Below are 15,868 nucleotides of genomic sequence, written 5' to 3' on the forward strand. Positions count from 1 at the left end.
AACCTGCAAAGAGCAAGTTACTACCAGACCCAACTAGAAATAGTCTCCAGTTTTGTTGAGAATCTTGCTTTAATCTCAGCGTTCTTTGTTTCGTTTCTTTGACCGGGAGGAAGTTATTGTTTCAATCAGGAGGAAGCATATAAATGTTCTTTAAGGAATTTCTGCTTGGGGAGGAAAAGAGATACTGATAAAAACCCCCCACCAATCCTTTGTTTTAGTTTTGCTGATACCAATCTACATCTCCTTCACGATATTGAGGCAGCAGTGGGTGACTTAGGCTCTTTCCAGATATTTAAGTAATTTCTAATAAGATTGCATTTGTCACTGCACCAAGGGTTTATCCAGAAAAATCTTATGAGTAAAATACTTTATTCATTCACATGGGAAGGTGTGGCTGGAATTGGTCTTAGAATGGATTTATTTTTAAAAAAAAAATTATTTAACAAAATTGTTTTCTGGCCAAAACCCAAAACTGCAACTTTGTGAATAGAAAGAAATTGGAACAGAGTTAAACACTTAACTGCTTCTCTTTTTCCCAGGAACATCTGACTCGAAATAGGTGTAACAACTCGGCTTGTGACAGCTTCAAGCCGGTGTGTCTATAGCTTCCACGTTTGTTGTACCTATATATGTGGATGGTATACGGAGAGGTTGAGCATTTATTCTAGGTCTGCCTTGAACTGAAGCATTGCATGGGGATTCATCTTTTTTTAAAAGTCAATCTCATGCATGTATAATAAATTCCACCTCCTTTCAAACCCACTCATGCACTTGGATTTCTAATGAATAAGCCGGCATATTTATTCATGAAGATTAAAGAACTGTACAGATAGAGGCAGCTGGCTGAACAATTTTTATTTATTTTTTTTTCTTTAAATCTGCTGATCTCTTATCAGGAGTAAAGAGGAAACCCTCCTTGATTCACATAGGCTGTTTGTATACCAGGACAGATGAAATGGCTCGGTTATTTACTGCTTAGGTACAGAACGTGGTTTGAGTGGAATGCAGATAGGGGAAAAAGTGGGGCTAAAAATCTCCTGTTTATACTGTAAAAATGCACAAAACACACAAACCAGCTTGGTTTCAAGATACGCCTTCAGCACTGTCTTACTGCAGAGCCCTCAAACACCTGGGCCCTGGTTCACGTCCCCTGCTGCGCTCGAATGTGACACCCGCCTCTGTTTTCTGCAGGCCCTGTTGCTGTTGGGTGGCATCGCGCTCTCCTGCCTCGCTCTCGACCTGCTCTTCCTCCTGTTCTACTCGTTTTGGCTGGAAAAAGCGAAGAACATCTAAATGCTGACTGCTGCTGCACGGCGTGGTGCGTCATTATTGCAACCCTGGTGTGCAGGTATGGTTGATGCCTGAAAAGAATCTTCCCTGTTCCCAGGGCAGTGTATCCTGTGTGTGCGTTTTCAGTCTGCTGTGCTTGTAGTTAGTCAATGCTGGCAGTAATCCCTCTTTCCACTCGCTGTATCTGTGTTTTAAATATCTGCAATGCATTTTCCTTCTTTCTGCCACTTGCTGAACTGCCTAATGGTTTGAGCAATGTGAAAAGGAATAGCTAATGTCCTACTCTTTGATACTTTGCAAGTGGTAAATCAAGGGCATTGTACCCTCAGGAGCTTATCGCTTAAATAGAATGGATACAGCTGAAATATTTATCGGATCTGGATGGAGACTTCTTAGTCATTCTTTTTGGACACCAGATTCTATGTGGGAGAGTAGATTAGAAAGAAAGAGGCATAGATGATTCTTTTGGGTTTGGAAGTATCGGTATTTGACTGGAGTGGATTTTGCAGCCTGTGTAAGACACTGCTGCATTTCATTGTACTCATATGCCATCCCCAAGGGTTGTTAGTGGTGCTAGTGTCAGCAATGTTTCATGTTGTGACTGAGCAACAGAAGCTTTTAGAGGTGAGACGGAAAGAAGGGTTGCTGAAAACCAAGAAATATTACGTAGTGGAGAACGTGTGCAGAAGGAATTTAAAGGAGGGAATTTACATTTTGTCTTTAAAGGTCGCTTTTTTCTTTTCCCCTTTTTTAGTCAGCACAGATGAGGATCTCATTTCCTGAAAAGTTAATGATGGGGTACCTGAAATCCGAGACATGTCTGCAAACTTCTGGAAGGAGCCTTGGACTTAATTTCTTTGATTTAGGCAGAATGAATAATCTGAGTTCTATGAGCATACACCCTGAGATTGAGCACTGCATTTCTTATCAATTCCAAACATCATCTACTCTTGCCCAACACTCCGAGTGGTCTTAGTTCCTCCTCAGCAGGGCTGAGAGCAGTCCCCTGCACCTTCAAAAAGGTGATAAGAAGAAGATGGTGTTTTGCAATGTGTTCTGGTTCACTTTTTGTATTAACCTGCTGACAGGTGGTGGATCTTGTAGGGGATCTTTCTGGAGGTGAGCATGTTCCTTGAAGGCCAGGCTTAGCTGTTCAGCGGCTACCTGTGCTACTAAAGCATTTGTGGATTTGCTCTTTCGAGCAACATACGTATGAGAACAGAAAATTCCGGAAGTACTGGAACAAACCCAGCAGAACAGGCATGTTGTGAGTTTAGCAGCTGGGAATGTATTTCCCTGTAGAAGCAGGGGCTCAGTGTTGAGGAGGAAAGCTAGAGTATTAGCCACTGCTGCCTTTGCAGGGAGCTCTTCTGTGCTTTGCTGATGCCTGGAATGGGAAGGCAAACCAGACAAAAACTTGCAAAGAGGAAATCTCAGCCTCGTTCACCTTTCTTTTGATCTCAAGAGCTTCAGCTGCATCCATTCCAATCCACTGAAAGTGCTGTGGTCCTGACCCTTTCTTACAGGAGCTCTGGCTGATGCTATTTATAGTTGTGATGCTGCTACAGGCTCTTGTTAGCTGTTGTTTTGCAGCATATGTGTCTGAGACAGCTGCTGCGGAGCATGGTAGCTGTGTTTGTTTTCAGTTGCAGAAAGGGTGAGAAGGAGGTATTCTGCATGCATCCCAGAGCGTGCTTGAGTCAATTTAAAGTTGGAAGGTCAGCGTATAAATTCTGGTGAACTTGATGCAACTCTGTCAAGTCCACCAGCTGGAAAACTGCTTAGGTTTCCTCAAAATCTGAACCATTGGTTCTCATCATTGGTGTATCATTTCTTTTTGCAAGCATTAAATGCATGAGTATCCTTAAAACTAAGATTCTACCTGAATCTGCAGTAATACTGGATAAAAGTTTTGTCTTGACATATTCAAGTTTTAAGTTTCCACTCTGAAGTGAGCACACTTGAGCAGTAGCAGGTTGGTCCCATCTGTGGTGAGGGAAGGTGCTGTGCAAGCACTGCTGCTCTTCTGCAAAGCTGAGGTAGTTCTTCTGCCCTTCCTAAAGCAGCTGGACGTGGCAGTGCACTCAAACCAGCTGGCACCAAAAGGCACGGGGAATGCAGATACACTTTCCAACAAGCGAGGAACCTAATCTATGCTAGCAGAAAGTCCCAGATAGATACCAACAGCTAAAGATTAGTCTACTGGATATGCCCTGTCCTAGCTGTGCACTACACTTAACAGAAGTGCCAGACCAGCAGCTGCTGTTATGTCTCCGAGTGATGAGGAGTGAGGCTGTTCCTGCCAGTAGGCTGACCTGGGTGCGAGGCAGAAGCAGCAAGAGGTTCCAGACAGCAGCTGGTCTGGTCTGCTAAATACTATGAAGTGAACTATTGTCTTCTTAGCTGAGAACCAGTTAACTCTGGTTAAGTCCAACTGTGCCGTGTACATGCTTATCTAGGTAGTAGTTAATCCCAGAGGGCTGTCTGTGCTGTGAATGCTGCTGAGTGCTGTGGATCACTGTTTCCTAATGACTCGACCCTTCCTGCGGAGCCAAAAGGAGGATGCTGAGCCAGCAGGAAGGCGTAACTGGTTAACGGGAGCTCTCCAACAAAATGTCTCGCTAATGAGGCTTCCCAGTTGCTCTAGCCACAAAGCTGCAGGAATGATTTGCCTAGATTATTCCTTGAATACTAGTTCATTTCTAGTCCTCACCAATTTTGTTTGGTTTCTGTGTAGTGGGAGTTGTGTTATACCATCTGATCCACCAGTTAGGTGACCGTAGCTCCCCCAGAAGAGAGCTCAGCTCAGAAGGTGGGTAGAAGACTTTGTGGAGAGGAAACCTGAAAGAAATGGGTACAAATAGATGGTGAAAACTTGCTTTCTCGAGTGCCAGTAATAGCTCCTTCCCTTGGTGCGAAAGTGCAAGGTAGTAATTAGACAGACAAATTAACATTCCTCCTGAGAACATGAAGTCTAAAAAGGGCTCTCCTTATGAAGTTCCTGTAATTAAAGATGACTTGGTGTAGTTAGATTATTCATTTCTGGAGGATGTGATGTGAATCGTTAGTGTTCATCTTCTCAGACTGGTGACTGGGTACCCAGAGAGGGATTTTCACTGTATGTGCATGGGGATTACAACAGGAGGATCTCTCCACCAGAAGGTGTGTATACATTCTCTGTATTAGATGAACACTCTGCTATACTTCGTGTAATCCAGAAAACATTTTATTTTGTTTTGCAGGTCATGTTGCAAACTAATTCAGAATTACGCTTGATTTTTTTTTCTATTTTTTTCATCAAGGTATGTCCTAAGCCCTTGTGACTCTTGCCATACAAACAGGAAACGTCAAACCAGTGATGATATTGTTAAGCTCAGGAGCGCAGTGTTTTCTTGTCTTAAGATTAAGTGGGTTTCCTAAAACTTCTAAAATGGCCAAGTAGCCAAGGTTTTTTTTTAAATTCTGCATTGAAGAGCAGGAGCAACTTTTTAAATAGCCTGTAAGAGCTTGATGGATTGACTTTTTAAAGATTTTTATTCAAATTGTGAGTGAGTTGGGGGAGAGATGGGGGTAAGGGGAGTGACAGGAGGCTGACAAAGGTAGGTTTGGGAGAAAGAATTGAGGATGGGATGGTGTGGATTCAGGAGGAGAGAGGTGTGTGCGTGCCCTAGGAAGGGAAGTGTGACAGAAGCAAGAAGAGCAGAAGTCGAGATGACTTGAAAATGTGTTGGAGTATCTTCTAGAGGGTGCTAGGGTGGAAAAGAGCTCTGTCAGTTGGGAATGCTGTTTTTGTATCCATGCTGCGTGACAGCAATGCAGGCTTCCCCATTGGGTGGTGATTTTGTCGTCCTGTACTGGGAAGTGGATCTGCTATATCTTAGGCTACAGAGACTTCTGGGCTCTGTGCAAGAAGCCATGTGCTTTGTCCTGACATCAGCAACTTACGCTGTTGGGTTGAGATGAGTTGATCTATTTTTACTTTGAAAGAATGCGCTTAAACAGAAAGAGCCTCTTTGCTTCCCTTTAATCAAGTAAAAGGTAGTTAAAAACTAGTGCAAATCCTTAAATCTGCTTTAAACAATAGCAACTTATACCAGTGTGTGTAGGCAGGGATTTGAAACAACTGTTGGATTTAGATAGAGCCGAATGCAAACAGCAGCAGTTCTCTCCTCTTCCCCCACTGCCAGATTCCCCCCCCACGCAGTCACAACAGGAGTCCGGGCAGCTGCCCCCAACCTGGGCTTTGGGGCTTCAGGGGTGGTTCCCTACCCTCTCCAGCATCATAGGAAGGGAAACTGCCACAAAGCTGTGCAGCTTGCTCCTAGGAGAAGGAATGACTATGTAAGTGGCCCTTGCTAGCACAGGGTGGGAATGTAGAGCTGGCTTTTGCTGGGCAGTGATGGAATAATTAATGTTTTATGTGTAGTTTCTGGTGAATGTGCGACACATGTAGCTGGAGGAATTTGTTGCTTGAATTAAATGGCTTTTATCCCAATTCCTGTTGCCTTAGTGTTTTCTTTCAGGAGTAATGACTGTGCTGAGAGGGTTTTGGGTGGTTGAAGCTGAGGTTCATTCCGGGCTGAGTAGGAATCCTGTGGGTGACTGCTGGGGTAGTTCTGCCTTGAACAGGGCAACGAGTTTCAAGTAATTTGCCTGTAGTTCCTAGCACTTCATACATGACTGATGCACATAGCTGTTTAAGAACAAGATGACTTGTTTAAGAACAAGATGACTGCTGCTGTTTCTGAGTCTTTTCCACCAAAGCACTGCTACTGTGCTGGGAATACTGAGAGCCAAGCAGCAAGTTTGGGCACTTACCAAGTCTTTGCTGAAAGAATAGGGTCCTAGTAGCTGTAACAGGCTGAATAAAAATTGCTCACCAATTAAAGGGTGATCTGCAGATCTGCATGTTCAATTCCGGGAATGTTCTGGAATTTATTTGGTGTTTGTAGTAGAAAAAAAATGCTGAAGTTTGCTGCTGCTCAGGAGAGTGAAAGTCTGAGTTTGTTTGCTGTGATAACTCAAGCCAGAAGTTTTTGATTGCAGTGATGGGATGCTGAGTTGCCTTATCCTGGGCATAGCTCTGGATCTGCAATCTCTGTAATTCAGGAGGAGGGGGAGTGTGCGTGTGTGTGTTTGTTTTTATCCTCTCCACCCCCCTGCCCCTAGGCATGTGTTATCAAGCTCTGATAATAGCTACAACCAGAGAGGAAGGCAGAGGGCTTTTCTCTCTTGAATTATCAGCATCATTTGCATTAGGAAAATATTTGAGAAATAGTATTTGTGAAGAACAAGACCGAGTTCTTGTATTAACACAAAATATTCAGAGTTATGTAACTACTGCCTGTCTTTCCGTATGTGATGCAGGCTGCCTATTGTCCCTGGAAGATTGTTCACTTGAGGCTTTTATGGGCCAAGCGGTCTATCATTTGTGGAGATTCAACTGTTGGAAAAACTCTGAGGCTGACACAGATTTTCATAGTGTCTCCACTTCCAGTGCATGATCTTTGCTTCCATTTCTTGTGTATATTAGGAGAAAGTAGAAATGCAACCAGGTGAACTGTGCTGTTTGGCTCATACTTTCTGAAGTGGATGAGCCCAGCGAAGGAGGGAGGGGTGCTGTCTTCCTGCAGGAGAGGTGTGAGTACAGAAGCGGTCATTTGGGCTGCAGATTGATTTATGTGCCAGAGCAAATCTGTGCAAGGATCTGTCATCTAGACAAAGCCTGCTGTGGCCTGCCTGCTTGGGTTCATTTCCCAGCCAGTGATGGTGGTGCATAACACCTATCAGCCTTTAGTTGACCCTTCCTGTTAAACAAAGGCACTACACTTGTTCTTAAGGCTGTTTGGCTTGTTTCCTTCCTCTCTTATTCTTCTTTCAGACCAACTCTGTGAGGGCAGTGCTATAGTCCCAGCACAAAGTTGTGAAGAAACTAAATGTTTCATCCAGAGTAACTTTAGATTTACACCAAAACCACCACCACCTTCCTTTCCACTACCACAAACACAGCCTTGGTGTCTTGAGAACCTTCCTAGAAAAGACCCTGGGTGTTCTGAGGCTAAATATGGCATGTGAATAGGAAATTTGTATCTTGGTAATGTTTGCCCTGTGTTTAGGTGTGTGACCCCTTCACAAATTCTTTCCTGCTCTCTTAGAAAAAATGAGTTTGAGGAGATGAACTGTAAGTTTCTGCAGTGATGTCTTAATACAGGAGGTATCACTGACTTGAATGAGACAATTTCCTGGTTGAAACTCATTTATAGGGTCCTCCTCCTTTACATGAGGCTTAAACTAATATGGTTTAGTTCATAATTGGGACAGACTGATATGTGCGGACAGTTATGGCAAACCAGCTGATAGGTGGTAATTTGCTAAGCAGCTGGAGTTGAATTGTGTCTACAAGCTTGAAATTTGCTTGATTTAAAAGTAAATAAGCCTTTTGTCCCAGTAAGTTACTAAGCCTTCCTTCCCAGTACTCTAAATCAGTGTGAGACAAATACTTCTAATGGAAATATAAATCAAGATAGATGACATTCATGGATATTTCACAGTGTAGAGAAGAGGGCATGGAAAGTGTATCTCGAGGAATCACCGTTGTGGACAAGTAGTCAATGCAGAGTCTTTGTGTCCTGCTTTAAAACAAAACAATGTATTGTAACAATCTGTATTTCATGTCCAGAGAAGGCGTGTGTCTCCTGACCTAGCAACGGCAGCTCTTGCAGGAGCCACTGGAGACCCACTTGGCTGGCTGGATTCCTGGTTGCCCATGGTTAGATCTGAACTCTCTAACAGTTTTCTATCGAATTTTCATTATCATATCATAAATGAAACGTATTTTGAGAAGGGATGGTGTTCCACTGTTGTTCATATGGATGCCATACAGAGAATTAGTTTCCCTTTATGTGGAAAGTGCTGATGCAACTACCAAGGGCACTGTAGCGGAAAGTTGTGCGTTACGTAGCTTTCCCTTTAGCTTTAATTCTCCTCTTTTCTTACTTGCTTTCTCTGCAGTGCTGGAATTGCTGTTGGCTTCTATGGGAATGGAGAGACCAGTGACGGCGTTCACCGGCTCACGTACTCGCTCCGCCATGCAAACCGCACCGTGGCAGGCGTCCAAGACCGGGTAAGCGCTAGGAGAGACACGTGGGCAAATGGGGAGTGTGGGAATGAGCAGACTTGCTCAGCACCTCTTCTCTGGATTCTGGCTGTGCCTGTCTCTCTTCCTGGTTTTGTTATTTGTCTCTGGGCTTAGAGATGTGCTAAAGTTTCCATTAATGGAGTGGTGGTTTCTTCAGCTGTTCTAAAAATATCAAAGCAAACACAGCTTGTTAAATGAAGTTTTCTCTTTGCTAGGTTTAAAAACAGCTTCTGATCCGCTCCCTTCCACACCCGGAAGAGGAGGCAAGCCAAAGCAGACATATCTTTTAGCAGATTTTAGTACAATCAGTTGTTCCTGTGCTGCCTCTAATTTCACGGTATCAAACTGCAACCCTGATGGCTGCAAAAGGTATACCTGTGTTAAAGGTTCTGCTGAGATGCCATCATTGGACTGCTTGCAAACCATCCGTTCCATAGATCCTTTTAAGTTGCTTTTGAAAGGTAAGCAGTGTGAGCTTCTTAAGACAGAGGACTGGTAAGCTGGAAGCTATCCATGACTTGCTAGTAAGAATGAATCCTCTTTTACTTCCTTGATGTTCTGTCCTTTAGTTATTTTTCTCTTTTTTTTGTTCCTTTCTTTCTTTTTTATTTCCCGTCCTGTAGGTACTAGATACTGCAGTGGCCCTGAACCAAACAGCGGAACCAAACTTGCTCATCTTGGAGGAGATGTTTGCAAAGCAGACAGACTACCTGCACGTTATCCAGAAACTACAAGGTCTCTTGGATAATCTGGTCAGACAAACAACTGAGATCCCCTTTTGGAAGAATGAAGAGCTGTCTCTGGAAGAGCTGGCAATTCAGATTGACCTCTATGACTGGTACAGGTGTGTAGCGTGCTGGAGCGTAGTGGTTGTAGCATCTGTTTTTGCATGTTTTGCAGCAATGATGTGCATGTTCTGGGTAGCTGAGCCAAAGGCTCTATGTATTATTGCAAATGCTCTTGGCTCACCCAGCTGATTTGTTCCTTACAGCAAAATGCATGAAACAACTTCTTACTGAGCTGTGTTTATTACCAGCTAAAAGGAAACATTCTCAATGTAAAAAAAAAAACCCTGTACTTTGTGTTCTAACACCGAGGAAAAAAAACAGTCACAGAATTGGCTGTTGTTGTGTCCTAGTAAGTGTGTTGTAGTTGTGTGACACATCAGAGTAGAAAACTGCATTAGTTCCGTAAGTTAACACTACACCATAACATTCCTTTTTGTTTAACTTAGTTAATGAAAGATTGCATCAGCTGTATTCCACAAAAGAAAGCCTCCATCCACACATGTGGAATAAATAATTGAAGCATTGTCTAACAAATGCCTGGGAAGTTCAAGAAGCTGCAGTGCCTCTTCTTCACCTCCTCGGGTCCAGTTGCTTATAACTTTACACTAGAACAAGATTAGCAGTCTCATTTCTGAAAAACTGTTTTCTGGGTGTAATGAGTAAATGCTTTTGCCTGCCTTGACTCCACACCCAGCAAATATCCAGAGTTCTCTGAAGATTAATCGTTAGTGGTGGCTTTTACTTGGAAGAAAATAAGAGGCATATTTTCTTCCTCTGAGTTACACTGGCTTCTTGTGCCTTTTAGACATCAGTTTTCCTTTGCAGACGTATGTGTTGGTTTTTTTGGTTTTTTTTGCTACAGATGGCTGGGATACCTGGGCCTGCTCCTGTTCCATGTCCTGATTTGTTTGCTGGTGCTCTTTGGCCTCATTAGAAACTCCAGGGCCATTCTTATGGGGTAAGTCCTGACACCCGCAGTGCGTGAAGGAAGGTCAGCTGAGTGCAAGTGCCTGCTACTTTAAACCTCTGAACTCCTTGTCAGTTGATTTCAAGGACTCCTGAGACTGAACAGTTGAAATTTGCCTTTCAGTATAGAGAGATGTTGTAGAGCATATATCTGTGGGTAGGATTAGGGCTACATGAGAGATGTTCACAGGAAGGTTCTTGAGCTATAAAAAGTGACAATACTGGTGTCCATTTGCTTTTGCATCAAAGACAAGGAGCTTATTTGGGCAGTCTGCCTCTCACAGGGTAGCACTGGTAGCCTCTGTTTGCTGGGAGAGAGTGATATGACTATCCTCCCTTAAATTTACAGGCTTTAAAAGTGTCCCTTTAATTCTCTAGTTAGGCAGGCATTTGTTAATCGATGATGAGCATTGCTTGTGTCTCCACAGCCTGATAGTGTGCCTTTTGTGTCACAATCTGATCTTGTTTACCTTTGGCCGTCACACCTGAAGAAATATTAAACTGAGAACAAGCACTGGTTTGTACAGTTCTGAGGAGGAGTCTTGTTGCCATGGTACTGCAATGTTAATGCATATCTTATTTCTACAAAGCACCACGTGTGCTACCAAGCTCAGGCCCCATTACAAGAAAAAATACTCCTCTCCCTATCTTGTAGCTTGGTTTAGCTTGGCATATTTGGCAAAGATGCTGGTATCATAAACATAGTGACAGTTTGACAACTGACAAAGCCAAGAGTTTATCCTGGTACATGGTGATGCCATTAATAATTGGAATGCGTCTTCAGGTTTATTATTTGCCAGATGACTTCATACCTGGCAGGTTATACAGACAAAAGTCCAAGTGTATGCACAGATGGTAAACCCAGGGTTTAAATTAGAGTCTTATTCCCTGTTAGCCAGAAGTTCATATTAAGGCATTCCCCAAAGGGAGCACATGACATAAAGAAGCAAGCATCTCACAGCCAAGCAAGATGGTGAAATGCCAGTTTTAGATCTTTTAGGCAAGTGATCAGTTACTGACCCAGTCATCTTCACTTAAAGGGAAACCACAAGTGTGTTCTATTGATTACCATGCTCAGCTGGAGGCACTAAGCCATCTTGTCCTTATGTCATAAAATCACAGAACCTTGCTGATCTATGGCTGATAACTTTTGCATCCATTTGAAAAAAGCGTAATAAAGATTTTAGCATCTTATTCTAGAGTGCTGTGCAGAGGTCAGTCTGATGAAGTTCTGTTACTTCTGCAAGATGAGCCACAGATCCATGTATGGAATAAGAATGTCTCAGAATTAAAATAAGTTGGCAAACTGAGGGATAGTTGTTTTTTGTTTTTTTTTTTTTAAAAAATGGAGACCCATAGATTTATTTTTTTAAAGCTCTACTTTTCAATGAGAAAAATATAGCAGAAAAGAAATACATCCTTTCCTCACAGAGGTGCTTGCATTAAGTTTGAATAACGAATATTTTAACTATGAACAGGGTTTTGCTTTCTTCAGGTTATGGGTGGGAGTGAACCTACCTGTGTTTCAGAGCCTGAAGCAAAGAGCACCCCGGAGAGAGCAAGCCAGTGTCTCTTTACTCTGAAGACAGGGATACAGAAAACGAAACTGCTTATTAGTCTGCATCCCCATACCTGAGGGAGTTGAGGAGCACTTTAGTCTAAATATCTCTAGCATTCATACCGACAGCAGAGGTGAAGAGCTGGTGCGCTGGTTGTGGAAGTGCAAAAGCCATTTCCACTGGTGTGTTTGTTACTGAACATCACCCGAGACCACTGCTCTGTCCTCCCACTGCCTTGTATCTGCCTGGCAGCAGATACTTCCCACCACTTCTGTGGGTAATGAGGTCCAGCTATCAGAACAAAACTTTTAACTCTGTGTGGAGATGGACTCATGTGGCCATGTTAGGCACCTAAGCTGTTGCTCTGAACTGTTTGCCGGCAGCTGACCCTCTCTCCCCTGGGGCTTTATGGGATGCTTAGGTGCTGTTCAGATGGAACCAAAGTCAGGTGTCCTAATGGGTTGAGTGTTCCCTCCTGGCATCTGTAGCCATGCGGTGTTTACACCTGATAACCTCATTTATTCTAGAAACAGGAGGGATTTATCCAATTTAGAATCAGTATATGTTTGTGGTCTTTTTTTTTGATGTGGTGTATTTTTCTTTGAATATCTTTGGGCTTGGAAAGTAAAGTCCAGAATAGAAATAGTGAAAACTAAGGGACTGTAGTCATCCATCTGCCTTCCCTATAGCCACCCCTACGTCTTTGTGCGTTTGGCTTCCCTGCTAGAAGCAGGGTAAGACTTTGCTCCACCCTCTTCTTCCTTCCCCTCCAGCACCAGGGCCAGTTACAGCTGGACTGAAACTCTTCTGATTGCTGCTGTCCATGACATAGAAAATGTGCTGGTTTATCAGAAAATACAGTGGTCGATAATTTCTTGGATTTGGTAGTTGCCTTGAACTCCAAATAACACATCTTGTGAAACAATCTGCTTGAAATCAGAGCTTCTACATCTGCCATCTGTCTGTCTCCCACAGGGTGTGCTTGCTTGGGGTGTTTGCCCTGATTGTCAGCTGGGGATCCCTGGGTCTGGAGTTGGCTGTCGCTGTGGTAAGTGGCTCTGATCCAAGTTCCATTCACCCTGCGCTGCAGGTTTATCAGACACGAGACTGATGTTACGCTGTGCCTGTTTTATAGCGTGTCTTCCTCTAACTATCGTAGCAATTTCCATTTATGAAAAGTACAGAACCACTCCTTCCTCTGTGGTATGGTACTCTGGCCAGTACTGCTGTGATTGTGTAAGGCAGCGCTCGTGGGAACGGCGATGAGAGACTTCAGCTACTGAAACACCCTGAGAGTAGAGGGTTCCCTGGTGTTAATCTGGCTCAGCTGCTCTTTGATGCTGATGTTTTATATATTCCTTTTCGTCTTGCATCTACCTAGGGCTCCAGTGACTTCTGTATTAACCCCGATGCTTATGTCTCCAAAGTGGTTGAAGAGAACGCGGTGCTCAGTGCTGGTAAGTGCTGGGACTGGCTTTGGCACCGGGTGCTGCAGCACCGGCTGTCACGTGGCAGTGTGGCGTTGGCTGAGAACTTAGAGTTGTGTTTGGAGCAGAGGAGCTTGCATGCAGTGGGGAAAGTGCATGTGTGTGGAGCACTGGAAAACCAGTGTTCTTCCCAAAGAAGCATTTATACCCCAATCAGAAATGTACATGTATGCTTTTCTTTTTTTTCCCTTTTTTTTTTTTATTTTGGCCAGAAGACCCTTTAAAATCTTTCTTCTGTCCTGGCTCTTAGACAGAAATAACTGATAAGACAAAACAGAAGTCCTTGGATTATTTTGCTTTGAATGGAGCACTCTTGAATCTTTTTTTCCTCCCTGGATGACAGAACTGTGGCAATAGCAGTGTGCAGTTTGTCATTTTAAAAACTTGCTCTTGAGTCTGTATTCCTTAATCTAGAACACTTATTTTTCTATCTGTTATCAACAAATGTATGTTTTTTTCTCTTAATGGTTGGCTGTAAATAGGAGTCTCTTTAAAGCTAATTTAAAGGGTAAGTGAATGGAAATAGCCCTGAAGTATGAGTTTCCCTTTCTGTTATAAATACAGCATTTTGACTGCCTTGTTTATCCTGTTCTGTTGAAAGCAATATGTCTGCACCACAGTGGCATCCAGCTGAAACACTGATGGTTTTGGGGTTTATTGCTCCTAATTTAGACTGAAGTGATTGATGAGATGAGGAGTGCCTCCAATTTGGACCTCATGAGGTGAAAAGTGACTTTGAGAACTATGGCTTAACACAAAGGTGGTTGGGTACCTGCTGGCAGAGCTGCTGTAAGTGTTAAAAAGGAACGGTATTTTTCAGGGCTGAATGTGCTGCTTAGGTAACAAAGTTAACTTTTCTTCTACCGTCTTTCCCCCTGATAGTTCCTTGATATAGTTCTGTGTATGATAAAACACAAACAATGACACTGATTTGCAGAAGGAGACTTTGTTTTTCTTGGTTCTTATTTGCTGGAATCAGAGAATCTTTGCCTTGTTTGCAGAAGATGTAACGTATGGCCCTGTGCTTCGCCAAATGCTGCCTCTTATTGTGTAACTAACTGATAGGGATGTTGCTATGGCTGAGGATTCGGGGACTGGAAGCAATAAGAAATGTTTATATCCGAAAGCAGAATGTAGTATGAAAGAGTATCCACAGGTTGATGTTACCACCCTGCAGCTTATTTTTGGAATGCCTTATTTATTGATTTCCTGGGAAAGAGAGTATAGAGCCAGGCAGCTCTCTTTGTTACAAAGAAATGCCACAGGAGATTGAATGTTTAATGTCACATAAGGTGAAAATTCTCTCTTGGCTGTGAAGGTGCAAAGATGTGGCTTCAAGTCCCAAGCTAGACCTCGAGTTGTTCAAGGAGGCAAATGGGTCAGTGAGGCCAAGGGGAAATATCTGACGCTAGTGCCAGCTGTGTGCTGTAATGATGTGGTAACCCAAATCAGCTCTGGACCATGTTTGGTAACAATTAGATTGGCCCTGGGAAACTGAAGAAAGGCCCCTTTGTGCTACTTCTCCGTGTCACTCGTCCTTGTCTGCGTGGTTCCTGCAGTTTGTCATTAATCAGTATCATTCATGTAGAGACTAACAGTGAGTGACATCCTGTCCCCCCTCCTGCTTCCCCCAGCAGGGACAGCCAGCTCCCCTTGGTGAAATCAGACTCTGTTCTGGCAACACCTCCAGCTATAACAGTTGTTAAGACTCCATAAATAACAGTGAATGGGTCTGAGGGAACCGCTGAAGAGGAGGAAGAGCAGGTGTTGTCACAGGCTGGAGTTGGACGGATGGCCCCTTGCGTGGGTTGCTGGTGTGTCAGCTCCCTGCTGTTAGGCAGCCGTTGAGCATTTGTGAGCGCCTTTTCCTTTTTTTCAGAAGGAAATCAGTCTAACTTCTGAGCCTGCTATCGCACTAGGCAGCTGGTTGGGAGATGATCAAATGTTCTGCCTTCCCATGTAGGTTTTCACTGCTGTGTCATAGTTTATGGTCGGGAAGCTATGGAAATAGCTCTGGGTCCCCGGTGTTGGGACTGTCCTGTGCACATGAGCAGGAAGGGGAGTCATGACATGAGGACTGCAGGGTGGTACTGCTCAGTGACACTTTCATCCTGATATTGGCTCCTTTAAAAGCCAATAATGGCTGTGAATTGTAGCAGCTGCTTTGTGATCAGTTGAGCCATGTTTAGGAGAGTGGTGAGCTCGAGGAGACAGGACAGGCAACTGGGAACCAGCATCGATGCCCTGTTGGAAGGCTCCTAGTTCTAGGGCTTAGACTCCTCACACTTTCTTTTTTTACTGCCTTTGCTTTTTGGCTGATGCTCTCTAACGTTAGCAGCAGTATAGACAGATGAGGCAGAAACACCTTAAGATTGCTCCAGCTGGTTTCACCAGAGTGTACCCAACCATGAGTTTTTTCAGTTCGGAAAAGAGGTGTCTAAGAGTGTGAATGGATGGAGGGTCTCAACTCCCAATGGATTCTTCTTCAATGGACTACCTGCCAGATACGTAGGAGTCCCATACACCTTGGGAATTGCTTCAGCTGAAGTTGGGCTGAGAGGACACTTGTGTTTTCAGCCTCACCTAGGTATCTGCTTTTGGCCAATGGACATGTGGCATTCCTGGGCTAGGTGCTGCCAT

General features: G+C 43.7%; 1 protein-coding gene across 1 annotated transcript in view; it reads left to right on the forward strand.

Moving 5' to 3' along the window:
* Positions 1-539: 539 nt before the first annotated feature.
* LOC104274130 (protein tweety homolog 3-like) overlaps positions 540-15,868 on the forward strand; it is a gene marked incomplete at its 5' end in the record, with an annotated part of 33,747 nt that continues 18,418 nt past the window's right edge. Inside the window, 8 exon segments of the mRNA XM_009869670.1 lie at positions 540-593; positions 1,192-1,270; positions 1,273-1,348; positions 8,302-8,413; positions 9,052-9,272; positions 10,079-10,174; positions 12,717-12,789; positions 13,123-13,198. Of these exon segments, the coding sequence (XP_009867972.1) occupies positions 540-593; positions 1,192-1,270; positions 1,273-1,348; positions 8,302-8,413; positions 9,052-9,272; positions 10,079-10,174; positions 12,717-12,789; positions 13,123-13,198 (787 nt within the window).

This window comes from Apaloderma vittatum, unplaced genomic scaffold, assembly GCF_000703405.1.
Source record: "Apaloderma vittatum isolate BGI_N311 unplaced genomic scaffold, ASM70340v1 scaffold20495, whole genome shotgun sequence".
Lineage (NCBI taxonomy): Eukaryota > Metazoa > Chordata > Aves > Trogoniformes > Trogonidae > Apaloderma > Apaloderma vittatum.